At 33.0% G+C, this 26,780-nt stretch overlaps 15 protein-coding genes across 15 annotated transcripts; 6 read left to right on the top strand and 9 right to left on the bottom strand.

Annotated features, from left to right (window-relative positions):
* Positions 1-129: 129 nt before the first annotated feature.
* OSH3 (oxysterol-binding protein related protein OSH3) lies at positions 130-3,060 on the bottom strand (the record flags this gene model as incomplete). The annotated part of the gene is made up of 1 exon (XM_001642636.1): positions 130-3,060. One exon carries the CDS (start codon positions 3,058-3,060, stop codon positions 130-132), a length of 2,931 nt encoding a protein of 976 aa, XP_001642686.1.
* A 549-nt stretch (positions 3,061-3,609) lies between these two features.
* Positions 3,610-3,840, top strand: DAD4 (Dad4p; the record flags this gene model as incomplete). Its single annotated transcript, XM_001642635.1, has 1 exon — positions 3,610-3,840. One exon carries the CDS (start codon positions 3,610-3,612, stop codon positions 3,838-3,840), a length of 231 nt encoding a protein of 76 aa, XP_001642685.1.
* A 636-nt stretch (positions 3,841-4,476) lies between these two features.
* Positions 4,477-6,537, top strand: SWA2 (auxilin-like protein SWA2; the record flags this gene model as incomplete). Its single annotated transcript, XM_001642634.1, has 1 exon — positions 4,477-6,537. One exon carries the CDS (start codon positions 4,477-4,479, stop codon positions 6,535-6,537), a length of 2,061 nt encoding a protein of 686 aa, XP_001642684.1.
* Positions 6,538-6,616: 79 nt separating this feature from the next.
* Positions 6,617-8,818, bottom strand: ERG7 (lanosterol synthase ERG7; the record flags this gene model as incomplete). Its single annotated transcript, XM_001642633.1, has 1 exon — positions 6,617-8,818. One exon carries the CDS (start codon positions 8,816-8,818, stop codon positions 6,617-6,619), a length of 2,202 nt encoding a protein of 733 aa, XP_001642683.1.
* A 269-nt stretch (positions 8,819-9,087) lies between these two features.
* YFT2 (Yft2p) lies at positions 9,088-9,864 on the top strand (the record flags this gene model as incomplete). The annotated part of the gene is made up of 1 exon (XM_001642632.1): positions 9,088-9,864. One exon carries the CDS (start codon positions 9,088-9,090, stop codon positions 9,862-9,864), a length of 777 nt encoding a protein of 258 aa, XP_001642682.1.
* A 96-nt stretch (positions 9,865-9,960) lies between these two features.
* Kpol_339p10 (cyclin family protein) lies at positions 9,961-10,533 on the bottom strand (the record flags this gene model as incomplete). The annotated part of the gene is made up of 1 exon (XM_001642631.1): positions 9,961-10,533. The coding sequence occupies one exon, from the start codon at positions 10,531-10,533 to the stop codon at positions 9,961-9,963; it is 573 nt and encodes a 190-aa protein (XP_001642681.1).
* Positions 10,534-11,080: 547 nt separating this feature from the next.
* OMS1 (putative RNA methyltransferase) lies at positions 11,081-12,385 on the bottom strand (the record flags this gene model as incomplete). The annotated part of the gene is made up of 1 exon (XM_001642630.1): positions 11,081-12,385. One exon carries the CDS (start codon positions 12,383-12,385, stop codon positions 11,081-11,083), a length of 1,305 nt encoding a protein of 434 aa, XP_001642680.1.
* A 242-nt stretch (positions 12,386-12,627) lies between these two features.
* On the bottom strand, positions 12,628-13,473 carry HTD2 (hydroxyacyl-thioester dehydratase HTD2; the record flags this gene model as incomplete). The annotated part of the gene is made up of 1 exon (XM_001642629.1): positions 12,628-13,473. One exon carries the CDS (start codon positions 13,471-13,473, stop codon positions 12,628-12,630), a length of 846 nt encoding a protein of 281 aa, XP_001642679.1.
* A 215-nt stretch (positions 13,474-13,688) lies between these two features.
* Positions 13,689-15,659, top strand: RAD34 (Rad34p; the record flags this gene model as incomplete). The annotated part of the gene is made up of 1 exon (XM_001642628.1): positions 13,689-15,659. The coding sequence occupies one exon, from the start codon at positions 13,689-13,691 to the stop codon at positions 15,657-15,659; it is 1,971 nt and encodes a 656-aa protein (XP_001642678.1).
* Positions 15,660-15,968: 309 nt separating this feature from the next.
* PIB1 (phosphatidylinositol-3-phosphate-binding ubiquitin-protein ligase) lies at positions 15,969-16,898 on the top strand (the record flags this gene model as incomplete). The annotated part of the gene is made up of 1 exon (XM_001642627.1): positions 15,969-16,898. The coding sequence occupies one exon, from the start codon at positions 15,969-15,971 to the stop codon at positions 16,896-16,898; it is 930 nt and encodes a 309-aa protein (XP_001642677.1).
* A 210-nt stretch (positions 16,899-17,108) lies between these two features.
* Positions 17,109-18,440, bottom strand: Kpol_339p5 (Brix domain-containing protein; the record flags this gene model as incomplete). The annotated part of the gene is made up of 1 exon (XM_001642626.1): positions 17,109-18,440. One exon carries the CDS (start codon positions 18,438-18,440, stop codon positions 17,109-17,111), a length of 1,332 nt encoding a protein of 443 aa, XP_001642676.1.
* An 843-nt stretch (positions 18,441-19,283) lies between these two features.
* On the top strand, positions 19,284-20,897 carry Kpol_339p4 (Hsp70 family protein; the record flags this gene model as incomplete). Its single annotated transcript, XM_001642625.1, has 1 exon — positions 19,284-20,897. One exon carries the CDS (start codon positions 19,284-19,286, stop codon positions 20,895-20,897), a length of 1,614 nt encoding a protein of 537 aa, XP_001642675.1.
* A 502-nt stretch (positions 20,898-21,399) lies between these two features.
* Positions 21,400-23,754, bottom strand: Kpol_339p3 (uncharacterized protein; the record flags this gene model as incomplete). Its single annotated transcript, XM_001642624.1, has 1 exon — positions 21,400-23,754. The coding sequence occupies one exon, from the start codon at positions 23,752-23,754 to the stop codon at positions 21,400-21,402; it is 2,355 nt and encodes a 784-aa protein (XP_001642674.1).
* Positions 23,755-24,552: 798 nt separating this feature from the next.
* PKR1 (Pkr1p) lies at positions 24,553-24,891 on the bottom strand (the record flags this gene model as incomplete). The annotated part of the gene is made up of 1 exon (XM_001642623.1): positions 24,553-24,891. The coding sequence occupies one exon, from the start codon at positions 24,889-24,891 to the stop codon at positions 24,553-24,555; it is 339 nt and encodes a 112-aa protein (XP_001642673.1).
* Positions 24,892-25,421: 530 nt separating this feature from the next.
* Positions 25,422-25,670, bottom strand: NCW1 (Ncw1p; the record flags this gene model as incomplete). Its single annotated transcript, XM_001642622.1, has 1 exon — positions 25,422-25,670. One exon carries the CDS (start codon positions 25,668-25,670, stop codon positions 25,422-25,424), a length of 249 nt encoding a protein of 82 aa, XP_001642672.1.
* Positions 25,671-26,780: the final 1,110 nt, after the last annotated feature.

Below are 26,780 nucleotides of genomic sequence, written 5' to 3'. Positions count from 1 at the left end.
TATCATAAACTCTACAAAACGTTAAAATATTATAACTAAATAGTATATAATTAAATGCATTCATAAATCATATTACTTAATTCTACTAAGATAAAATAGTCTTAATAGTAAAGAGGGGGGCCTTAAGCTCTACCAGAGAGGGACGACATTAGACCAATCATGTCTCTTTCTCCTATCCCAGTATCCATTTTTACCACGAATAAATTCCCATTTATTATCAGAAACTTTTTTGAAATATTGTGGCTTAACGTCCTTGCCTTCATTTCTTCTATCACGTTGCATCTGTTCAAGTTCTAGTTTCAATTTTTCAGCTTTATCAATTTCGCCATTTTCATAAGCTCTAATATCAGGTCTCAACCTTGAGTCAGTTGGTGGAATATTGCCTTTTTCAATAGATGTAATTTCATTTAAATTAGCAGTAAACTTTGTAAAACCATACTTCTTCTTAGGATTGCTTACAAGCTCATTCACCTTCCAAATCACCTTATTACTATTTTTGTCTTTAATTGATTCGGTCCATTTACCAGATAATGTAACCTTTTTATAACTACTGCTTCTCGAAGGAGAAACATTTACAGCTAAATTTTCTGATCTCCCTCCAAACATACCAGCAGATGTAAATATAACTCTTGAATAACCACCATTTGAAGAAGTGACTTTAAATTCATCAATTGGTTCCATATATCTTTCACCGGCTATTAAGTTCTTCAACATGGTTGTTGGCTGAGACCATTCGAATACTTCGTTCATATTCTTAATTCTCAATTGCATTATACCGTCATTATTAAGTTCTATTGATTTACCCCAGAATTTTTGTGTTGGTGATACTGTATAACTACATTCCCAGTCAGAATGTTCAGCATGGAAGGCAAATATTTGAGGCTTATGACAGACCTTTTCGGCAACTAAGCGAAATTCCATTTTATCACTAACGAATTCAAAGGTCTCTCCTAATAAAGGATTAAATGGTTTTCTCAATGCTCTAGTTTTATCCCTATAAATGGATAACATTGAAACAGCGAATGAAGATATAACAGATAATGGTTGTAAAACTGAGTCTGAATCTGAAATCCTCTTTAGTAGATCTGCATACTCAAATGATTCTGAAATTAGCTGAAGAATGGATATAGGTTCATTTGAAGAAACAGGCATCGATATAGAGCTTAAATCCTTTCCTACATTTTTTCTTAAAAATGATAATAAACCTACGGGCTCGGAATTAGAAGGTTTAACATCATTACGACGTTTAACTAAACTATTGATCTGAGGTAAAGGATATAAAATATTATCATTGAAGTCTTCCGTAATATCTTCAAAGGTATCATCGGGATTAGAAATGTATTCCAAAGTAGTCTCATCATCAATAGTTTTTAAAACTTTTTCATATACATCATCAATATATTTATCATGATTTTCTTCAAGTTCTGCTAACATCTGGTCGCCGTCTACTGCTTCATCCGGGATAAGTATAACACCCTGTGTTGTAAGTTCTTCAGCATCAAAATATTCATCATCACTAAAGCCTGAAATTGATGAAATCCTATTCTCAGTAGCTTGTCTAGATACACATTGGTGATCTCTTTGCAAAACAAAACTTTGGGATACGAATTGGTCCAAAAATAATTCCAGATCAGATAAATGTTGATATAACTGATGATAATTTGGCTTCGATAATTCAATTGGTGAATTTCCCCCATAATCAGTTGCTAAAGAATCCATAGATTGCATGTTTGAATTTGAATAATTAAAGTTGCCATGTTTAACTTCTTCACCTTGTGAAGAAAGACTCGATGTTCTGGAAAGTGCTGTTGAACTTGTAGGATCGCTAATTGGAACATACGATTTTGATTCAATTTTACAGTTTTCTAATTTTTGTTTTATTAATTTTAAAGTAGCAGTGAATTCCGAATATTTTTCCTGAGGTAATGGGATATATGGACCTTGAGTTGTTGATAAATATGACATCATTTTCGAAGAACGTCTCTGAGATTTTCTACCATTAGAATTATTTGGAGTGAGTGATTCATCGATAGTTTCTTCTTTTTCATTAACTTCAGTTTCATCAAAACAAGATTGTAAAGCATCCACCCATTTTTGCCATAGTGTAACACTGCTAGCTTTTAGAGCCCATATTTCCATACCAGAATCTATAATAATTAATTTATCCTTTTTGTTTGCACTTACAGTAGATAAACTAATAACAATTTCACCACGACACGTCTGATTTTGCTCGTTAACATAGTAAGAAAGAGTGCCATATTTGAAATCCAATGAAAAAAATCTTTTCTTGAAACCCTGTAATTTCTTTCTTCTCTTTTTATAAAGATAACCTTGTAGATATCTTCCTTGCCCCACAGTCAATACATCTAAATTTTCCTTTGATGATGATGATGCAGATGATAATCTTGGTTTAGATATTCTTGAAGCTGAAGAATTGATGCGAATAACCTCCTTTGGCTTATAATCTGCCGAATGACGGACACTAGCATTGAACAAGATTCTTTTCTTGACGTTTTTAGATGCTGTATTATCTAAAATAAAAGCATAGTAATAATCATCGTCTTTGACCTCTAAAGTACCTTGAGTTAGTTCATTACCAGAGACATGGCCCACCCATTCGACAAGGGAGAACCCAGCTGCCGCCAATTTATCACGAAGAGGGATTTCCTTCGATTGTTGCTGGATGTGTGTCAGAGAGAGAGATCTATGAGGCTTGTCATTTTTCTTCACATCACTAGAATGAGTGTTAGATCTTTTCTTTAATAATTGAGAGTCGGTGACATCTAAACTAACTCGGTTTTCTTGATTCGTAACATTGTTATAAGAACTAGTAGTAGACCTGCTGAGAAGTGCCTTAGTTGTATAATCTAACAAAGCTTGAGTATCAGGAGCGATATGAACAGAAACAGATTGAGCATCAACAGAATTTTTCAACCTTTTATAAATACCTAACTCGATTGATTTTTTCAACGGTTTGACCTGATAATCAACGGTATCTCCACTGGCACACTTTACCCATCGAACCACAAAGGACCTACTTTGAACGTCCAAGGTTTCCATTTATTATATACTAAGTCTTGTAAAATTCTATTTTCTATTCAAAACAATATTATTGATCCTTTTTTGTTAATGCTTTTATTTTTAAGCAGCTTAAAGTTGAAATTCTTCAGCAATAACGTAGAATCCCCCTATTTCAGCTGTTACAAAACCAATTTTCTTCTTGAAAAACACTAAAATAACAAACAATAGAGTTAAAAACCCACGAATCGACACTTGCACCTCTCAATTCTGGTCTTTTGCTTCTTATATTAGCCATAAACATCTCATTTAAATATAATAAGATTTTGCAATTTTTTCAGTTTTCAATCTTTTCAGTTTTGTTGAACTTTAAAAAGCTTTAAATTTGATCCAAACAAAACAAACATGATGAGATTAGATTTGGTTCACAATAGGTGGTATAAGGACGTTACAGGTCTGGAACTGATCGGTTTATGCTTTATTTAAGTAGTTTAGTTGGGTATTGTCATTTTTGTTTTGTACAAATCGGTTTATTACAATCTATTATTTAATTTTTCGGTGATACATTCATACACACCAGTATTTAACAAGATGGTTGAAGAGATGAATAACCCTTATGAACAGGTTCAAATTAATATTTTACAACGTATTGTTAAGAATGTTGAGAGATTGAACCAGAGTGTGACTACTTTGAACCAGACTTTGGAGGATATAAATAGGAAAAATAAGAACTTAGAAATTATGGGTCAGATTTGTGAAAACTACCATAATAATATTCAATTCAACTTGGAAGCTTCAGGAAATCGTAAACCTCCATTGTAATGATGCCTGTTATAGTACTGATAGAGATGTGGTATATTTTCACTTCTAGCATCATTCTTCCAGGTGTTTACCCCAAATAAAACGATCAAAAGTTATCATTACATCCTTACTTTTTTAGTTGGATATATATTCAAAACAGATTATCATTGACTATCGGCTATATCTTTCACAATATTATAATATTTAAATGGGGTTACAAGTAGGTTATGCCCTGTTGAACATTATTATTCACTCGTTGGTGACGTTACGGATAGAAAATTGCTTGATATTTCTGGATCAAAGAGCAATCAAGATAAAAATATAATAATATATTTTGATATTTCCCATTCATAACCGAACTTTAAGTTTTAAAATAGTCAGTCTGGTGTCTCATATGCTCATATCATCCATTTCTGAACAGTTTTCCTGGTGATCCAAATATTAATTTATCACGCATTTTTACCCTACCTTCCGGCTCTTTAAAGGGCCTTCCATAGTATAACGTAGCTTAAAACATTCGATATCGACTATGTAAAGATACAACTAACCAATATCTAGTTAATAAATTAATCTATTCATAAGTTACAAAGGGATCCATCAAAGACCAAAGTACAGCATATTTTAGTTAGTGTGTGTGTGTGTGTTTGTTCAATAGTCATGGCTGATCCTTTTGCTGATTTGTTGTCCTCTTTCAAAAGTGGCAGTACTACTAAAAATGAACAGGCTGATAAAAAAGTGAATATAGCTACTAAACCAATGGCTGAATTGCTTACGGCTCAAAAGCCAGTTAATAATGTTACGTTAATTGAAAATGAGGTCTCTATTTCGAGTAATGGGATCCATGACGATATTGCTGATTTATTTGGATTGTCATCAGAATCGAAACCTATCAATGCATCGAAACCTATCAATGCATCGAAACCTATCAATACATCGAAACCAAGTGAAGGAATTGATGATTTGGATGCAGCAATGAACTTCTTTAACGATTCTCCTCAGGAATCCTTAAGAGGTAGTACTGTGACAACCTCTCCTGAAGTTCAAGATATTGTAGTGGATGAAGTCAAAGATATGGAAATTGCCAAGTTGATGTCTTTAGGATTAGATATCGACGAAGCTACTACACACTACGACAATGGAATTCTATATGAGACATTGGTTTCAAAAATTAGGACAAGTAATTCTAGAATTACTGCTCAAAGGAATGATTCTGGTAGAAACGACATTAGAGCTGAACCCATGAGAAAGCCAAGAACGAGCAATGGATCTTTTACTTTCACTGGGTTATTTGATAAAGGTAAACAACTTGTTGATCAATGGACTGTTTACCACGAAGAAGATGATAGACTATTCAGAAATACTAACTTTAAAGTCGATCCTTCAACAAATACATACCAGCCTTCAGGAGATTATGATACTTCAGATGAAAATCCTTTCAATCAACAAAGTCGATATGACATAGCATCATCTAAAACAACTTCAACTGATTCCCAAACAAGGAACTATCATGACAAAAAGACTAGTATTAATAATAAAGCTCATGAGAGGATTGCCAAAGAAACTCCAATTAATAATCAACCAGCAAATCTAGACTTGTTGAATGATGATTTCATCTCAATTAAACTTTCTTCTGAAAATGTATCTACCAATTTGACAAATTTGGAACAAGCTAAATCAAAACAAGCTACATCAAAACAAGCTATATCAAAACCAATTGTAAATGTTGCTCCTAAAGCTAATAATACGTTGTTAGACTTTGACTCGCCAACTACAGCTGTGCATTCACCAGCTGCATCACTTCCAAAGGTTCCTATTTCTGAGATTGAATTATTAGGTTATAAGGAATTCAAAGAACGTGGTACCGAAAATTTCAAGACTGGTGATTATGTTACCGCGTTAGAAGCATACCAAAAGTCTCTAAATACTTTACCTATCAAACATCCTTTACGTATAATTGCATCTTCGAATATTCTAGCTTCTATGTCTAAAACCGGGGAGTATAGAAAGAGTATAGAAATATCAACATCTGCATTAGAACAATTTCCTGGGGATCAAAAACAATGGAATGAATTTATTCAAGACAGTGAACCTCAAAGAACTTACAAAGATATATGGCCTAAAATTGTTCTGAAGAGAGCAGAAGCATTTGAGCACATTGAAAGTTATGAAAATGCGTTAGAAACTTATCAACAAATGATTGAGAAAAACTTTTTCAATGATAAAGTAATGTCAGGAAAAAGAAGATGTCAGCATGTCATTAACCCAGTTAAACCTACCAAGTCTAACAGTAGTGCACTACCAAGACAAACTAATACAAAACCAAAGAAAGAATCTAATCAAAATAAAGCATATGAGAATGTTGAGAAATTAAAGCAGAAAAATAAATTAGAAGCAGAAATAGAATCTCAAAGGCTAGCATTATATGATAGTGTTGAAGCACAAATTAATAAATGGAAGGCAAATAAGGATGATGATATACGTCATTTGTTATCGAATTTGCAGTTGATACTTACTTGGGGTAATTGGAATCCAGTTCCACCATCAGATTTGGTTATGCCAAAGAAGGTTAAAATTACGTATATGAAGGCTGTTGCAAGAACTCATCCTGATAAAATACCATCTGATTTAGAGTTAGAGAAAAAAATGATAGCTGAAAATATATTTAGCGTATTAAGCAAAGCCTGGGAAAAATTTAAAAAAGATAATAACATGAACTGATAGATATTGATCAATAAAACGGATTAAATTATACCAATAAAATATATAGACTTTTATAAAGTAAAATATAATTGATTATTCAAATTCCATTATCGCTGTAGGCTTTTGTGTATAAACCAAGTGCTTTAATAGGGAACAAAAATCTATAACTTGGGTACTCGATAGCGCAAGAGTGGTTAAATACACCTTCAACACTTTCAAACTTCCACTCACCACTTGGTAATTGTCTATCTTTCAATAATTGGATTCCCCTATCAATAACGTCTTTATCAGGGTATTCTGCAAGCAATAAAGCAACTAGTACCCAGGCGGTTTGTACTACCAATGATTTTTCGCTATCCACATAAGAATGTAACTCACTTGATTTCATAGACTCACCCCAACCGCCATCTTCCATTTGCTTACTGACTAAAAAGTCACAACCTTTACGAACAGTTTCGGAATTAGAATAGTTTTCACCAACGGTGTATAACGCTTCCATTGCAAACATACCTGCATATGTGAAACAAATACCCCAACAACCGTACCAACTACCATCTTCTTGTTGACAAGATTTGATGTAATCGATGGCTAATTTGATTCTGTTGGCAATCTCTTCCTTACGGTAACTACTATGTTTATGGAAAAATGTTAGACCTAATACAGAAGAATCAGTACATTCGACATAAGGGTATTCTACCATAATATTACCAAATACTTCAGCTGGATTCAATGCTTCCATAAACAGCGGAGCCTTAATTTTTTCATAAGTTGCAAAAGAACCATACTCGAAAGATCCTAAATTTTGTAGACTCATTAATACATCAATACCCTTATTTAATCTTTCATCTGAAATCTTATCATGTACTGCTCTAAATACATCTGAATTTCTTACCATAATAATAGCCTTAATTGCTTCAGCAGTACAATCTGAGACTGTGTAACCTTGAGTCTTTGTTGAAAAACCCCAAGCACCTACTCTCTTGTCTCTAAAACTACCTGGCACACATTCAGTGTCAAATTGAGAACGACATAAAAATTCATAAGCTCTTACGATTGTATCATAGAATTCAGGTTTTTCAGCTAAACCAGCAACAAAGAAATATTGAATAGCAAAAGCACAATCCCAAACTTGAACACCATTTGTACCCATTACGGTCATACCTTGTGGCCCATGGAATAGAGCATCTTTGAATCTAAATTCGAATCTCTTAAAAGCTTGAGAATCACGACCTTCTTCAATCAAAGTAACCAAAGCGCAGAATGCTTGATTAACTGGGGCAATGCATAAGTAATCTGTATTTTCAATTTCTTTCTTAATTAGATCATAGACAGTTTCTTTTGATTTATCGTGGACCCATTGTGGTCTTAAATACTTTTCATAGAATACGATACAGTCGTTAGCAACATCTAATACTTTAGAGTGTGGATAATATAGGTCTACACCACAAACAGTATTTCTATGTCTTGAAAAATCGATAGAATCAAAAGGTTTGGTATATATTTCTTCTCTCAATTCTGCTAGTAATGGAGTCAATTCGCATGAATAACGAACTAACGACAAATAACTAATTGGTAAATAAACACCTCTTGTATGAACCCACCATCTACCAGGATGGATTGAAAGAGAGTAAGGTAGTAACCAAGTCTCTGGAGGAGCAGGATTGACACCCTCCCATTTGTATAAATTTAATGTACTTAGCCAGGTCTTCCCCCAATGAGGAGCACCAATGGCACCACCTAATTTTATCAGAGTATCTCTAGCTTTGACACAAACAGGATGATCTTTTGATAAACCTAATAAACGAAGGTTAACATAATTCAAAACAGTACCAAAAACAGTACTTTTATCAACAGAATGTAAACCCCATCCACCATCTACTGGGTGAGCTGTATTGACAATATATCTAATTAATTCAATGCGCTCATGATCTGGAATTTTAACACCTGCAATATAATTGACAGCAATATATCCAATTGTCATAAACATTGGACCCTTGTACTGACATGGAAATATACCAGAATTTTCATCTTGTAACAATTTAAAGAACGATGCACCATTATGACAAGCATCGTAAGCAGTATAGTTCTCATTCTTGTTACTAGAATTCTTCAAAGGAGAAGGAGTGGGAAATTCAGGAACTTGTAACAACCATTGAGTATAACTACTCTGTGGATCTTTATCAGCATCCTCAGGAGTTAAATATTCCCAACTTTCACGACCTAATTTATCAGTACGTAATCTCCACAACTTGGGATCAGTTTTCTCTAACCCAATTTCTTCACTGTAAAATTCAACCATTACAACAATATCACCTATATCACCACTTATGATATTAATTCAATCAATTTAATTAACTTATTATCATTTTAAATTAAACATTCTTTAAACTGCTAAACGACATTATTGCAAGTTTTAAATATTTAAAGGCTTCGTTCCTTAACAAAAGCTTTAAAATATTTCAGCGATGAGGTTGAAAAATTATCAATAAACTCATCAACGTAAATGACAAGTTTTTAAAAGGTAGGGAAAGAGGTTTTTGACGTGGTTGATATCATTCATTGATTGGGATGGGTTTCTCTGAACTGAGAGTTGTTTCTTTAATATATCCCTTTGAGGTTTTAATTGGATGGGCATTGAGTAAAATTATTGGTGATTTGAAACTAGAAAGTCAAAGAAACAATTTCTATATACTACGATCTAGTAACATTGTAAATGAGTTATTTGCTTATCATGGTAATCAAGTTTGGTTAGTTTTATTCATATTCCTATGTTTGGTTCAAATCTATTATCGTTCAAAGAGGTTTAGTTTGTTGATAAGTTCGGAAAGTTTCAATGGTAGAGATCAGCTTATAGCAAGAGGTAAACCTTTGGTGAAACAATATATTTGCAAGTTGATCTTGAAGAATCTGATGCTGATACTTGTTTTTTCAGTGATTGATAATGTTTTCATCTTTTCTGGTGGTGAATGTACCTCAGGAAGTGGTACCAGATCTTCTCAGCGTTGTCGACATGAAAATGGTCATTGGGAAGGTGGATTTGATATCAGTGGGCACTTCTGTTTTTTAGTAACAATAAGTATGATTCTGTGGATTGAATTACATCAATTTAAGAAACATGTTGACTTAGAAGGTTTATCTGGTCAATTAAGTTTGTATTCTAAAATAATTTTAATGACTGTATTTACAGTTTTATGCATTTGGGTTTTTATTTTATTTATTACTTCGGTCTATTATCATACTTTCATGGAGAAAGTATTGGGTTGTGCCATGGGTTATATTACTCCTTATGTAATGTATCATATCATCCCAAACAACGAGTTTTTGTATTCCATATTGTACCATTAAAATCTAAATAATTTATTCTAATAAATAATATAAAATGACGTATTTAGAATAATATAGGTTGGTATATAACAAATAATATAGCACGGAATCAAGAGTCTATATCTTTCTTGTCCGTTTCATGCTTGGTGTTGTATTGTTGATTTCAACATTTAATGAATAGTCCAGCTTCCTTAAACACCATTTTTCCATGATGCAAAGAGATCTCTGTGAGATCCCACTGACAAGACTCCAGGAAGCCATGGATAGCTTCGAGTCTTCGATAAATTTCTGAGCAATGATCAAAGAAACAAAAAAAATTCGTTTCACACAATCACTAAAATGTGGCTGGGTTCTTTCGACATTGCGCAACTTCTTATAGATATGTTTAGTATACACAGTAGCATACTTGATAGTTGATTTAGAACAGCCAGATCTCCTGATCACTTCTTTAACAAAAGACTTGATATTAGATCTTTCATATTGAATATTAACATCTGATAAATATGCATCCTTGTTAGACAAATGATATAAAACTTGGGTAACTTCATTCACAGTTAGGATATATTCAACAGCGTCACTGATCTCGCCATTAATTATAACGTCATTATCAAATCTGCCACTACCATGACAGATCCTACCTACTTGTCTCTTCCCACAATGAAGATTTAATCTCGCAACTGCAACTGCCATACTCAACACTTGATAACTACTAAATCAGTAATAAACCCAATAAACTTTATCAACTTGATAAGCTCTATTGGTGTATATATTACTATGAGGAACAACGTTCCAATAAAAGAGAATAAAAACCTTTTCTCCAAAACTTGCAGGACTCCAGTAACCTAGAACCCGCTCTGGCCTCCTTCCATGAGACTATAAATTCCCAAATCATAAACCACAATCTCCCAAATCACCTCTTCTTATATACATTTAACTAAATCTACTTTCAATCATTCGATGAGTCTTCTTCCAATGAGGGTATTACTTTTAAAATTATCACCATTTGGTAGCACCGCTCCCCTTTACTATAAGGCTTTCGAAAAGATGTGACTAAGAAGGAAACAGTCATAGTGTTGATTAGTCACACACACAGACATACAAGACAGGACAAGATAAGAAAAGATGCATTTTCATATGATAGAAATCAGAGATTGAGAATATATTTACATGAATAACTATTTACTGATGTTTATTAACTATGTCACTGACAGGATTGTCATTTTTTTTTGCTTTTTCATTATTTTGTTTGTTGGTGTTTTGAAGAATTTGATGCAGTTTCTAGTTTTGATTGGACACCAGAACTGACGTATTTCTCGTAAAACCCAATTTCTTCTTTACTCTTGGAGTCACCTTTCTTCTTGGCTACGATACACCAAGTGGTACCTAAATGTGTCCTTGATTCGTCGACTATGTCAAGACCAGAATCGTCAAGAAGTTCACCGATATCTAAGTTCCATCTACAACCCCAGGTTTCTAAACGTTTTTCAGCTCTATCATCTAGAGCTTTATTGATGAAGTCGTATTCACCTCTACCGTGCTCTAATAATACAATTCTACCACCTGGTTTTAACAATTTAGCAAAATTTTTTAAAGCCTTCACCGGGTCTTCATGTGAACATAATCCAAAACTCTCAACAATTGTATCATATTTCACAGTTTTGGATTCCTCATCGTTACGGCTGGCTAGGTTCAATAGGTCTTCAGCTTTGCCAACGACGAATGCTGCATTGGCAAATTTTGGGAACCTTTCTTTAAATTTTTCCTGAGAAAGTTCTATCATATTTTTTGATGAATCTATATATGTAATTGAATGCACTTGACTTGGGTCCAAATATTTGATATTACGGCCTGTACCACAAGACACTTCTAATACATCTCCTTTGCAATGTCTCATCAACCATTTACGTCTTCTGCCCATAAAAATCATTCTTTCTTCAAAATTGACCTCTTTATCATAATCAACAGCCTTACCTTCATAGAATTCGGTGGTGTCTCTTGCAGGCAATATGTGTTTGTTCTTATTGTTTATCTCATATTCTTCACCATCCAATTCTACCCCATCGAAATTATCTTTACCCTCTTTCTTCATTTCTTCATACTTTTCCAATTTCAATTTATCCCTAGTTCTCAATTTACCAGTCATAGACTTCATTCTCAATTGCTCATACTCATTGATATTACCAGTAGTTTCTTTGGCTTGGATCGTTTCTAATTCCTTTTCTTTGCCATACAATTCTTTCATAAAACTACCACCATAAATTAAAAATATTACATAAAGACCAATTAAATATTTGGTCATACCTTTCCTAAACTTGTCAGATCGAGCAATGGCTCCCCACCTGATAAGACGGTTGTCTGACTTCAACTGCCGTTCAAATAATTCATTGGCAATCTCCTCTTTAGTCTTTACCTTACGAACTCTTGTATTGGGTTTAGAGATATAAGTATGTGAATTGCTAGAAAACCTAACAAAATTGAACCCAACTTTAAAGGTTACGGGACCTAAACGATGGCATTTCACCACCAGATTACGGATCATCATCGATATAATGCTGACCTGATTCGATATTATATATATATCCTTGATCACTGGCTATCTTGTTACAATCTTAAATGCGATCTCATCTACTGATGAACAATTTTATATCTATGGAATAATTTTTCACTTCTGATATAAAGTCTTAAAAATCTATCGAATATAAAGAGATGTGAAGATAAAGTCGAAAATGTTCAAAAAGAGATTAACAGCATTAGTCTTTTTGTTATTCAATGGTCAGTATTGGATTATTTGTTACATGTAGCTATTAATTCCGCAAACATAATCGAATTGTTTGCCATAATTAACCTTAATTTGTTGCCATCCTGTTTCATCAATATAGTAACTGATGTATCTGGATAGATAGGGTTGATATTCTTGTATTTCAAGTCAGTGATTGTAGTGTTATTCACAATTTTGTTGAGGTTGTGGGCTAATATTTGTATAATAAATGGACCTTGAGCAATTATGTCATTGTAACCTTCGATTGATTTCGAATACTCTTTATCCCAATGAATTCTGTGAGGATTCAAAGTCAGTTGACTGTATCTTATGATATCCATTAGATTAAATGTGAACTCTCCAACTACTGTGGTTCCTATGGTTTCCTCACTATTAGGTTCATTGATTGTTGTACCGGAATTGGTATAAGCCAAGATTCTCATCTCTTTTAAACTGATTTCATCAGAGATCTTTGTAACACCATTAAGTTTAGAAGTTTCAAAGATTATTCTCTCAATTCCAACGTATTGTGTTCCCTTTACTTCTTTAACATACCTTATATTCTCTTGACATATATAATGTTTGTTGAATTCTAACGGTTTGTAATGGTTGATAGAACCACCTGCCCAAAGACGTCTTTTGAAATTGAAACAATTACCAGTTGAGAGAAGAGCTCTAGGTGTTAAATCTTCGTAATAACCATCTAAACTTAGATCACCTTCAAACCTGTTCAAATACAGTAGGTGCTCGCCAATATTTAATGCTTTTTTATTAGGTCTGGATGGCAACTTCAACAATAAATAGAATCTGTCAACTTGACATTCACTAAAGAAATCCCTAATGGCATTGCCATTGAATGATTTTATAGACATTGTGAATGGCTTGGTTCATTACTTCTAACTTATCCTTTGCAAGACTATATACAAATTTACGATGCTGAAGGCAGACGACTATACCTTTTAAAGGTTCATCGATTATTAATTTTATGATTAAAGGTATAACAATTATATATGCAAATGATGAAGGTTAGACAGATAAAGTACTTAGACTCAAATGCCAACCCAATAAGAAGATAGATTCAACAGTAATGGATGCTGATGAAGATTTCCAATATACCACTGAAAATATTGATGAGATATCTGATTCCAGCGATGAGGAAGACTTTGAATGGGAAGATGTTAATCTTGATTCAGAAATAGTAGTGACTTTAGATAATCCAGATACTTCACATGTGTTCAAAAGAGGTGAGAAGATTAAGAAAGTATCTAATCAGTACCAGAAGTTGAAATATGGATTACAGTTGGCAGAAATACCCTTATTTTTACGAACATTAAAAGAAAGATCAAGCTGGGCCAAAGATGAAAGATTGAACAGAAGATTGAAAAGATCAGTGCCAAAACTAATTATGAAGAAGTTCAAGAAATGGTCTAGTGAAAATTCTGAACAGAGACCAAAAATGTTAAGAACTTTACTTTTAGGATTGATTCTTTGGTTCAGAACAAATTACAAGATAAATGCTAATGGGTTTCGACAGAATTTTAATAGGCTACAATATCTGATAAGATATTACAACTCCAGCTCTAAAAGTCTATCGGAGAGGGCTACCTATTTACTCAATCATGAATATATTCACTATGGATCAAGGCCTTCAAATATCGATTCTGTTGATGGGATTAGAAATATGGCTAAGCAAAAAATGGCAAATAGGGATATCTTATGTCTATTCTTCATAATTATTTTGAAAAACTTACTACCAGCTAAATATGAATTATTTCTATGTTTTGCATTGCCATTGCATGATTTTGAGATGACATCCACCAATTTGAAATACCAAATTAATGAAAACATTGGTACAATTCCAAACCGTTTTGATTCAGATTTATTAGTACCCAATTTTTGGATTGAACTTAAGACTATTGAGAATGAACTGTATATCATTGATCCAATTGTAAGTGTTAAAGAAAGTAACATGGTATTTAGACAAAATGAGAATCGAGTTTCTGACGTTTTCAAGCCCAAGCACGATTTCAAATCTCAAATAGTCCAGAAATTCGATTATGTTGCAAAGATTAATATCAATACATCTTCAATTAGTGACGTTTCTCCAAGGTACATATCAGATTTATGTTTCAGATATTTCCCTATTCAACCATATTCTAGCCTTTCCAAATCAAGAAACATTAAAAGTTATCAATTGTATATTGCATCGATTTGTAAGCTGAATGAAAATAATTCAGGAAATTGCGATATTGATTTTGAATCAATGGAAAAGTTGGCATTCAAACATTATACTCTGCCAAACAGTTATTTAGATATGAAAAAGGCTGTAAATTTTATTGTTCCAAGTTTACTTAAAAGTAATGAGACTTTGGATTCTGATTCTGTAAGCATTGGTGAATTTTCTTATAATATTAACAATAAAGTGGTAAAAGAATTAATATACTGGAAGAATGCAGTTACACAATTGAAAAGTAGGCAACACTGGGCAATTTTAGGTCGAACGGTAAAAGAATGTTCTACCCCAGTTAAATTTAAAAAATATTTGACTATGAAAGGAAGAAGAGACAGTAAAATAGATCAGTATGCAATTAAAGAATTATTTTCTTATAATCAAACATCTAAGGCACTTCCACCGAAAAGTATAATTATAGACAAATATGGGAATTCATTAAGAATAACAAACCCGTTACATTTTACAAATGAATTAAACCATGTAGAAATTTACTGTGATTCGATGATACCAGAAGGTTTTTCATTAATACCTATATCCAAAGATTTGAAACTTCAAATAACTAAGTTCAATAAAGAAATTATGAAGAAAAGGGATTCTAACACTATCAGATATGCAGAAGTTGTAACTGGATTTGATTTCAAACGTAAGCCAGGATATGCAATGCCAAAAATTTCACATATATTAGTGAATACAGTTGATTCCAAAAGAGTTCAAGATATAATAAAGCAAAATAAGGAATTGTCAGCTTTACTTGATTGGAAACAATTAATAACCAGAACTAAAATTTTTGAACATATTGAAACAAATTACAGCAATTATGATTAATGTCATTCTGTTAATAGATGATCTCTAAAATCTGTCAAGATCAATACTGATAATATTATTCTAGCCCTGACGTTATATACTTCAAGGACGAGAAAAATTGTTTATCACGTGATCTATTTCTTTTTATTTCAGCCCTCAATCAGAATATTTAAAAGTCGATGAGGTCAAGTTAAGAAAGAACAATGTTATATCAAAGAATAATAGTTCTATGAAATATTCAAGGGTCATATCTGCTTCACTATTGGTTGTTGACTTATATTATATACTGTATTTGTCTGATATAGTTGCAACTTTTAAAGTTTTGGTCATATGACTGAAGATTTACAGTATATTAATGGGTTTGCACATTGGCAGCCAGATGAAGATATTAGAAATTGTTTAAACTGTTCAACTAAGTTTTCCTTTTTGATAAGGAAACATCACTGTAGAAGTTGTGGTGGGATATTTTGTGCATCTTGTAGTGATTATTTTGTTAGGTATGATACTGACAGAGTTAAAGTTGTGAAGAGATGGCCTGCGGAGGAAGAATATGCACCTTATAGAACTTGTGATTCATGTTATAAGAATTTGTTGGGATTAGGCCTCTTGAAAGGTCGTTATAGAAATTCATTGAATAATGTTGATTCTAACAGCAGCACTGAAGATGTAGATGATACGAATGAAATACCTGACCCAATACAATCAGAGGAGTCTTCTGTTAGAATATCCGAAGAAGTTGTTGATACAAATAAGAATAATAGGAACCAAAATGAAAATACGACTGTTAGAGATAATAACAACGATATTGTTGATGGTGATGGTGTATCAGATACTGTACGACAAGATTATAGTGAGGAATCTCATTGCCCAATATGTAACTTATATCTGGTAGATTTTAAGTTAGAATCTGATGCGACTAAGCATGTTGAGATATGTGTTGAGAATGCTGCAAATATGCAACAACATTTAAGTAGCGCAGAATCAACTGAGAATACACCAAGTAATCACAAGTCCAGAATGCTTGTGTATCAAATACCTGAATCTGAGGGTTCGAATGATGAAAATGTTGAATACGCTGAATGTCCTATTTGTTTTGAAGACATGGTTCCTGGCGACAAGGTGGGTAGGCTAGAGTGTTTATGTGTATTCCATTATAATTGTATCAAATCCTGGTTTAAAAAGAAGTCTAAGCAAATGAAAACAAAAGATCCAAAAGCTGTTTTAAAGAACTTCTGTCCGCTGCATGATGCAGTATTCTAATGCTGCTTTAATTTTTATTTTAATTTTTTTTATTATAAATTTCGATTTTATCTGTATACTAATATTGGGATACTATAAAATAATTGTTCTCGATATATCAAATTATTGCATTACAAACTACTACTTAATACGTAATTATATATAAAATATGATCATTGGTCCAATAATATATAAAATGAACTAATAACACTGAATTTTGCAGAGAATTTCTCATTCTACCTCACTGAATAAATCACTGTCCAAATCTTCTGGAACATCGCTATAGCGTTCACTATCGCTTGAAGATGAGTCGGAACTTTCTTGACCTGACATATTTTCTGCCTCTTCGCCATTTTGCATTGCTTCTTGTTTTCTTTGTTCTCTTCTTGCTAATTTTCTTTCTTTCTTTGCTTCCTTAACAGCTTTCTTTCTTGCTATATTTTCTTCCTGTTCCTTTCTTCTCTCCTCTTTTAATCTCATCTTCTGAGCATGTCTCTTTTCCAAAGCTTTAATTTCAGCACTTGTTTTTTGAACAAACTCGTGATGTAAGACCTTACCTGAACAAATACCTTCTTCTATTTTAACCAACTTCAAGGTTAATCTTGGACCAATTTCAGTCAATTTAATGGCTTTCTTTCTTGGAACAGGAGTATTTTGACTTGTAGTATCTTCAATCAAATTTTCCTTCTCTTCAGGTTGTATATTATTATTTTCTTGTGGAATAGCTTTCTTAGTTTTTATGTCTTGTTTGTCAACTACCTTGACAATTGATTCATCTTCTACTTCTGACTCGGAAGTATATGCTCCAATATCATGATCTAAAATTAAAGAAGAAATATCTTCCTTTTTATGCAGATTTGGTACAGTTTTATGCAAATTATTTTTAGCTCTATAAAGTCTTTTTAAATTTTTAGAAATTTCTACTTCTCTGATGTCAATGAAATAATGACGCATAGAGATTTCTCCAGTTTCTTGATCTTTATTTATCATGAAAACACGTTTAATAGAACTTAACCGCGTTCTAGAAGGATTCAAAGGTGGGAACACATTTTGGAACATTGAAACCATAACTTTTTCCACATTTTCATTAACCTCATCATTATCGTCATTTTTTTTCAAAGTGGTAAAACCATTTAAGACTAATAGAGGAGGATCTAGCACATCTTCTTTATTTAAAGATTTTGGTCTTTTCAAGAATTTTTTGATATCTTTCCCCAAAGAATAATCTGTCACTTGAAAAGTAACAGTAGGACCATGAGGCATCCTAGAAACCTTCAACGATACATTACCAGTTTTCTCAGATTGAGTAAAGATAAATAAATGAGATACACCTAATGGACCACACATCACTACGAAATCTTTCAATTTATTAGATTTTCTTTCTTTCAACTTGACAGCAGTGTATGGCTGCATGATCTGACGAAAATCCTTCACCAACTGGTTTAAAGAATGGTTACCCAACGAAGTTGGCCCAACTCTTATAACCATAGATTTTGGAACATCTTTTAACTGATCCGCTGACTGAACCACATGAGTTCTCTTCTTAGTTCTTCTCTTGGCCATAGTTTAAAGTATTAGGTACTCAATGGGCCACTAGACTTGATCTTGATATCCAAAGTGTTCCTTTCCCAACAAAAATAACATCAAAATTAAACATTTCTTCATTGTATAACCATCTTTATATATAGCGATGAGCTTATATCTTCGAGAGATGTCCTTTCATTGTTTCGTAGTTTAAAATTTTCGATATTCCAATAGTTTTTCGTTTGTAATGATTGGTTTTGTAGTCACGTGCGCAACACATAACTCCATGTAAAATTACTGACGCATATATGGACTGAATAAGTCAGAGTTTGGTATGTATTATATATATATATATATATATGAGTTTGATATCTGAAAACTGTATGTATATGCATATGTGTATAAGTATGTGATGGAAACGTTTGTTATAGTGGGGTACGTCTTAGGTAATTGGTTTCTAACTAGTGTCGCATCATTTCACCAAGAAAATAATTCAAACTAAAAAATGGAGATTTGTACTAATTAAATGACCTGGATCTTAACAATTCAAAGGGTTATATAAATAAATAGTTGGATTTAAACGCCACCATTTTGATATGACTAGTGTTAAAACACACCCACTCATATATCTCGGTTCTTGTCCAACCTAGTCTGAATCTCATCTCATCGCATCTCATGGCATCGCATCTTGTAGATTTCATCATTGCTAACGAATGAAATTTTTCATCGATATCTCATCGAACCCAACTTAAGCCATTTAAAAGAACCACTAGACATGGTTTAGCTACTGTTTAGAAGGTTGTTGTTCGACCTAATTAACTTCTAAACATTGATTTATATCTCATTGTCAAATCAGTGTCTAATAAGTTTTCTTTTCTGCAGATGTCTTCTCCAGTTATTGGTATTTCCTTTGGTAACACTTCCTCTTCCATTGCATACATCAACCCAAAGAACGATGTTGATGTTATCGCAAACCCAGATGGTGAACGTTCTATCCCATCTGTTTTATCATATGTAGGTGATGATGAATATCATGGTGGTCAAGCTCTACAACAATTGGTCAGAAACCCAAAGAACACTATTATCAATTTCCGTGACTTTATTGGTTTACCATACAGTCAATGTGACATCACAAGATGTGAAAGTGGTGCTCCAGCTGTTGAAGTTGATGGTAAAGTTGGTTTTGTCATTTCCAGAGGTGAAGGTAAGGAAGAAACTTTAACCGTTGATGAAGTTATTTCTAGACATTTGAAACAATTGAAATTGGCTGCTGAAGATTACATTGGTAGTACTATTTCTCAAACTGTTCTTTCTTTACCAACTAACTTCACTGCTGAACAAAAGTCCGCTTTGAGTGCTGCTGCTGCTAAAGTTGGTTTGGAAATTGTCCAATTCATTAACGAACCTTCTGCTGCCTTGTTGGCTCATGTCGAACAATTCCCATTCAAGAACGACGTCAATGTCGTTGTTGCTGACTTTGGTGGTTTGAGATCTGACGCTGCTGTCATTGCTATTCGTGGTGGTATCTTCACTATTCTAGCTACTGAACACGATAACACTTTAGGTGGTAATGATTTGGATAACGAATTGGTCGAATATTTCGCTAAGGATTTCGAAAAGAAGAACAAATCTAATCCAAGAACAAACGCTAGATCTATTGCCAAATTGAGAGCCAATGCCTCCATTACTAAGAAGACTTTGTCTAACGCTACTTCCGCTACTATTTCTATTGACTCTTTAGCTGATGGTTTCGATTACCATGCTTCTATTAACAGAATGAGATTCGAATTAGTTACCAACAAGGTTTTCGCTAGATTTTCTTCTTTCATTGAAAAGGTTATCGCTAAGGCTGAATTAGATCCATTAGATATCAATGCTGTCTTGTTGAGTGGTGGTGTTGCTTTCACTCCTAAATTATCTTCCAACTTGGAATTCTTGTTTCCAGAATCTGTTGAAATCTTAGGCCCACAAAATGCTGAATCTTCTAACTATCCTAATGAACTATCTGCCTCCGGTGCCGCTTTACAAGCTGGTTTGGCTTCTATTTATGATGAAGATGAAATGAAGGAAGCTTTGCAACCAATTGTTATTAATACTCCACATCTAAAAAAAGCTATCGGTTTAGCTGGTGCCAACGGTGAATTCTTCCCAGTTCTGATGGCCGAAACTTCTTACCCAGTTAAGAAATCTATTAAATTAAAGGAAGCTTCTGGTGATCTATTGATTAGTGTCTATGAAGGTGAACATCACATTGAAGAAAAAACATTAGAACCAGCTCCAAAGGAAGAAAATGATGAAGACAGTGAAGAATGGTCTGATGACGAACCAGAAGTTGTCAGAGAAAAGCACTATACTTTGAGTACTAAATTGATGGACTTAGGTATTAAGGATGTTAAGAAGGGTGTTGAAGTCACTTTCCAATTGACCAAAGACGCTAAATTAAGAGTTTCTGTTAAGGACCTAAAATCCGGTAACATTGTTAAAGGTGAATTATAATTGTTTAGTTTGTAGTAAGATATATTATTCTGTATTTTAAATTGATTGATAAACAAAAATTGAAAATAATATTGATTATTGGATCTTAAATTGATTACATGGGGAGATTACTATTGATTGAGTTTGATATATTTTATCACAGCCCTAGCACCTTCGATATCTACTTATTTTATCAGCTTTTAGTAACAATATCACGAATGTGACAGTATGTCACAAATTAAATGTTTTGTAGATTTTCATAGGTTACTGTCAATTGAATTCAATTTTAACTTTGAGTTTGTTGGAAGGACAAGATATGAACAAAACTCCTTAAAAGGTATATGTAACAAAATAAGATTAAAATCGCTGGTACTCGAGTAAAATAAAGCATTCAATGGGGGGTATTTTCTACTGTTACTTTAGTATGCTTAAATAAATTGTCTACTTAGGAATCTATAATTTATAAATGTGTAATAATTATAATTATAATAGTTAGTCTTTCAAATTATTGAACGACGATGCATTAATCTTGAAAATTGGGAGTATTTAAACCGTTGATAATAATTTGTTCCTCGATCTCATATCTCTTTTTCCGCTCATTATTTAGTTCTTCAATTAACGAAACAATTCTCTCGGATTTTGTTCTTAATTCAGTTTCATAATCTTGGATCGATACAAATCCTGACATTGTAGGACTTGATATACCTTGGCTGTCTAATCTATTCTCTAAAGAAATTTCCCTCTGGATAGAGTCAGCTAATTCTTTGGAAACGATAAAAAGCTCACTTGTTAATTCTTTATTTTGGTTCAAAATGTCTAATCTTGAATCAACCAATTCTGGGGAATTGGATGTATTTGCAGCAATATTAGTGGTTCCCCTTTGGCCAGTTTCACCTTCAACAAAGATTGCTGATTGGCTAACTTCAAAACTGAAGCGGTCTTTGCTTGCTGAAAATTTTGATTTTAGATTAGATTCATCTTTTTTCATCTTATAAATATTTGACGTCAGTGTTGGTTGTTTAATCTTTTTATATTGAAATGTGTCTTCGAGCATTTCATGATTAGAGTTAGACACGGAAACTGACTCGTTGACCGAATCATGTGTTAATGTCAATTTTGAATGTTCCAGGTTTAAGGTTCCTTGAGAAATATTTTTATGATTGTTGATATCAGAAAATGTCAAATCGTCAACTTCATTACGTTGAAATTCTTGTGCTGTCATATACTTTCCTATGTCAGTTGAATTTTCCAGTTTGTAGAGACCAGTGACGGTTCTTTGCTCGTGTATTTGAGGTGAGTCTCTGTTAGAGGAAATATAAGTTGATATTGAATCTTTAGTAATTCTGCTTTCCTTTTCAAAATTCAAATCGTTATCATTTTTAGAGAGTAAGGGCTCACTTGAGGCTTTCGTAGATGAACTTCGTTTCTCTAATGATTCCATTATATAGTTTTCCTTCTCAGTAATTTCCTGTTCTCTTTTTATAAGTTGTTTCTCTCGAACTAATAAATTATCTTCCTTCTGTTTTAAGGTCTCTTCTTTTTTCTCAATTTTTTTCTTTAATGTCTCCAATTCAGACTTCATTAGTTGCAACGCCGATGACTCTTCAGTATTATGATTACTTACTTGATTTTTCAGTGGTGAACTTGAGTGTGATATATTACTATCAAATTCATGTGAGCTTAAATTTGGTTTAACTACTGGAGAACTTGAGGATATGTTGGAAAATTCAGAAACAGAAGAATTCAAATTATCAGTAATCAAATTTGAAGTTGAACTTATTGCTGAAGATTCATCAGTGGATATTTCAATTTTTGGAATTTGATTTCTATATGGGGGAGTATCAGCTCTGATATTCTGTTTATCTTGAGGTTGAAAATGTTGCGATTCGCTGTTATATACATGTTGTGGATTTGAATTATTTGGGAAAGGTTTTTGATTTGAGTATAATAGATTATTGTTATATGCAAAATTTTGGTTAGTATTAGATGGCTTAATGTCAGTTAACGAATTGGCTCTATTTTGATCGTAATAACCAGGACCGATAGGTCTCATTGGATGACGCATTGGAGCATGCTGGATGTTACCATTCCTCGTTTGATTTGGATAGTTTTGTAATGACATAGATCTTTGATCATTAGGATGGTTTGCTTGATTCTGCCTTGCCATTGTATTTATTGCCATTTTTTTCTGTGTTGTTTTATATTTCCTATAAGCAGAACTATTCGTATTGGAAGAACCATCGATGCCGATAGTCGGTATGATTGGGGTTGAATCAGTGCTGTGATTGAATTTATTATTTTTATGACTTATTGAAGTCACGTCATTAAAGGAATATGGATTAAATGTATTACCATTGATTTCTACCCCTTCGTCATCGTCGATAGCGCCATCGCTATGATTTTTCTTCCCAAAATTATTTAGGCTCTTTCCAAATGGAATATTGGGACTTTTAACCTTTAGTAAATTGGAGATTGATCTTTGATTGAATGACGAAGTTCTACTATTATTACTATATGAGCTTCCGGGATAATTTGGTCTTGGAACACCTCCCATCTGTGGCATGGAAGAATTCCCGTTCATATGCATGTATGGAACATTGCTTTTATAATTAGGCTTCCTAAATTGTTGTTGAGGTCCTCCGTAATGTTGGTTTGGCATTCTTTGGTTCATTATATTCGCATTCATATTCATATTCATATTCCCATGCGGTCGTTGATGTTGGATATTATTCATAGGTAGTCTATGTTCATAATTTATATCTATATTACCAATATCATTTTGTAATAATTGGTTTCTCATTTGCCATTTTTTGTTATTAGGATTACCAGGAGCACCTGGTGGAGCTCTTGGTGCCATTGCAGCTAGACCTGCATCCATTGTAGGCAAATAAGTTTAAGGTTGGATAAGATATACACGACTGACTTCAATAATGGCACATGTGCATATGCCTCAATTGATATATATGCTGTGTTTTTGTGATGTAGATATGTTATATCTGTAGGTACAACTAATGATATAGAAATCCCAAACTTAATACAATTGATATTCAAATACCAGAACTCGAGAAATTAAATTTAATATCGAAGCTTATAATACAATTCGATGGGATAGAATTATAAAAAATTTTCTAAAAGGTTGGTTTGCTTTCACTAGCCATAAAAACCAAAAAGGTATGCTCTTCTTGATAACTGCAAGAACAACTCCTTTTTGCTAATATTATATAATTTTTGAAAAAATATTATCGAGATGAGGTTGAAGGTTTAGAAATCAATATCACAACCACTTATTAGACAAATTTTGAACTGACTATCAAGCAAGGAAGCATCGCTACTCTACATCCCATTCATTCAGAAGTATATATTTTTCACTTCCTGACAGTATTATGGGAATGTTCTGTTACGCGTAAAAAGTTTATTAGAATTTACATTAAAGTTCACGCGTCACTTAGTAATAAAGTAGTAATAAACTTACGATATAAGAGAGTGAAGAAAGGTATTAGAATGAGGATAATGAGGATGATGATGTTCATAATGATAATTGTATCGATTCTTATTGAATTAGATTGTATATTAGTATGCTACCTAACAGTTACTTATGAGTTGATATGTTCATCAAGAGATATAATTATACAAAATATATATATATCCTTATTAATTAAATAAGGAAATTGTTGAATTAGGCTTTTCTTGATTTAACAGATGTTGAAGCTTTTTTGGTAGCAGTAGTAGTAGCAACCTTTGGAGCAGATGATTCTTGTGACTGTGGTTCTTCTAATTCTTTATTACTTTTCAATTGTACAGATTGTAGTTCGTAAATAAACCATATCACTGTCAACCACAAGACAGAAGCTAAAGCAAACATGATAATGAAATGGATATTACCACCAGTAGTGTATATGAGAGAGGCTAAAGTCAATAATAATGCAAAAAATGAAGCATGTGTGGCGATGATGAGTTGTGGTGTGGTTCCAGGAGAGAAAATGCTCTCCCATAACTGTACAAAGAAGTTCGACATCGATTGGTTGATTGATGAAATGGAAGCACAAGACTGTTGACGGTTTGTTTTATTGGGTTGATACCTCTATTCGTAATTTAATAACGTTAAGTAGTTCATATTGTAATCTGGAAATTTAGTTAACCTTTGGTCAATTTTGAGATCGAAAAATGGAATACCACGTCACGTGTGATTAATAAGAGATATTATAATGAACAATCCATCCTCGACGACTCATCGACTGACTGATTGACTAGCAATACTTCACCTGAACTCACTACAAAATTACGTAATAAGACTATAAATATGGTTAAAAATTTAGTTCAATAGGCAGGCTATTTTATTTGGTAATGAGTCTATGTAGTAACTATAATAGCATCTATACATCACTTACAAGCAATGTTCTGCAAATACATATATGTAAATATATATATATATTAATTTTTTTATATATAATACATGCTTGAGTCAACTGTATCAGATAGTTGGCACTTTTAAATGGGAATAATGACAAAATAATATAAATGTTGAAAGATAGTTCAACATTGTAATTATATACCAGAACCCAAAATGAAAGAACCAGCTAAGACAGCACCAATAGCAGCACCGAATTTCCAGGAAACTGGGTTAGCAACCATGTTGGATGGAGCAGCGTTCTTCTTGGTATTGGTGGAAGAGTGAGTAGAGTTGGAAGAGGTGACAGAAGAAGCAGCGACGGCACCATTTGAGACCAAAGCACTGTTAGTACGGACGGAAGAGGACATGGAGCTAGAGTGGGAAACAGAAGATGAAGAAGACATTTTTTTTATTGATGTATATTAAATTGAGTGTTTTGGTTTGATGTATATTAAATTGAGTGTTTTGGTTTGATGTATTTCTATGATTTATGACAAATAAACAACGATAAAAGGAATTGAGATCCTGAAACTTTTCAAAACTTTAAACTATCAAAGAGTTTATATATGATTCAAAATTGTTCAGAAGTGAGAGAAATAAAAAAATAAACTTAGATTTATAATTTTATTTTCGAAATAAATTTCCACTAAAAGAAAGGAGGAAAGAAGCATGCATATACCTATGTTATAATTGCCTCCCTCCTTTTCGAACACCAGTTTCGAAAATTTTTAAATTACCTAACTAAAAATGGAAACATTATTGCCAGTGCTTAATCATAATTCGTGAGCTACCAAAAACTGAAAAACGTTACAGATACGGGAAACGACAAATTTGGTGTAATTGTGTATTGCCCTAAACAGCATCATAAAACACAGCCAACATATTTTTTTTAGTATAAAAATTTCAAAATTTTGGTTTAATTTTAGTAGAAGGATCTAACCATACAGTTGGTGTATGTTCATAAAAAGAATAGTCGACCAACACGTACACGTACACTTACATGTACACATACGTAATAGTTCTCTTACTCATTTCCCTCTCTTGATGTTACCGTAATAATCGATAACTGAAACAAAAAATATTTTTTTTTTTTATTTCATTTCGAACCAGCAGTCCAATATGATAGAGGTATAGAGAGTAAAGAGCAACCAAAAACGGTTATAGAATCCTGCAACAGACAAATAGCGTTACCACTACGATATTTAATTATTTCACTCACCTACTCACTAACTAACTGACTGAAAGACCAGTACTCTGAATAACGGGAATTCCAATAAAACCACGAATTTAAAGTAATATGATGCAGATGTAGTTGTAGATGTAGTTGTCGTGTAATTTGTAAATATTGTAAAACACCTGAGAAAGGTTCAGGGTCAGGTCCAACCACTGGCATTATAAGTGATATCGGCATTGAGTTTTTGCAACCAGTACTACCCAGCAACAAATACTCTACAAGGTATTGTCTAATGACATAGGTCAGAGTTGGCCTTGATATATCCAATAGTGGCGAAGTG

The sequence above is a fragment of the Vanderwaltozyma polyspora genome, genomic scaffold (genome assembly GCF_000150035.1).
Source record: "Vanderwaltozyma polyspora DSM 70294 KpolScaffold339 genomic scaffold, whole genome shotgun sequence".
NCBI lineage: Eukaryota > Fungi > Ascomycota > Saccharomycetes > Saccharomycetales > Saccharomycetaceae > Vanderwaltozyma > Vanderwaltozyma polyspora.
Note: the sequence above shows the minus strand (reverse complement) of the source record. Positions and strands in the feature narration are given on the sequence as shown.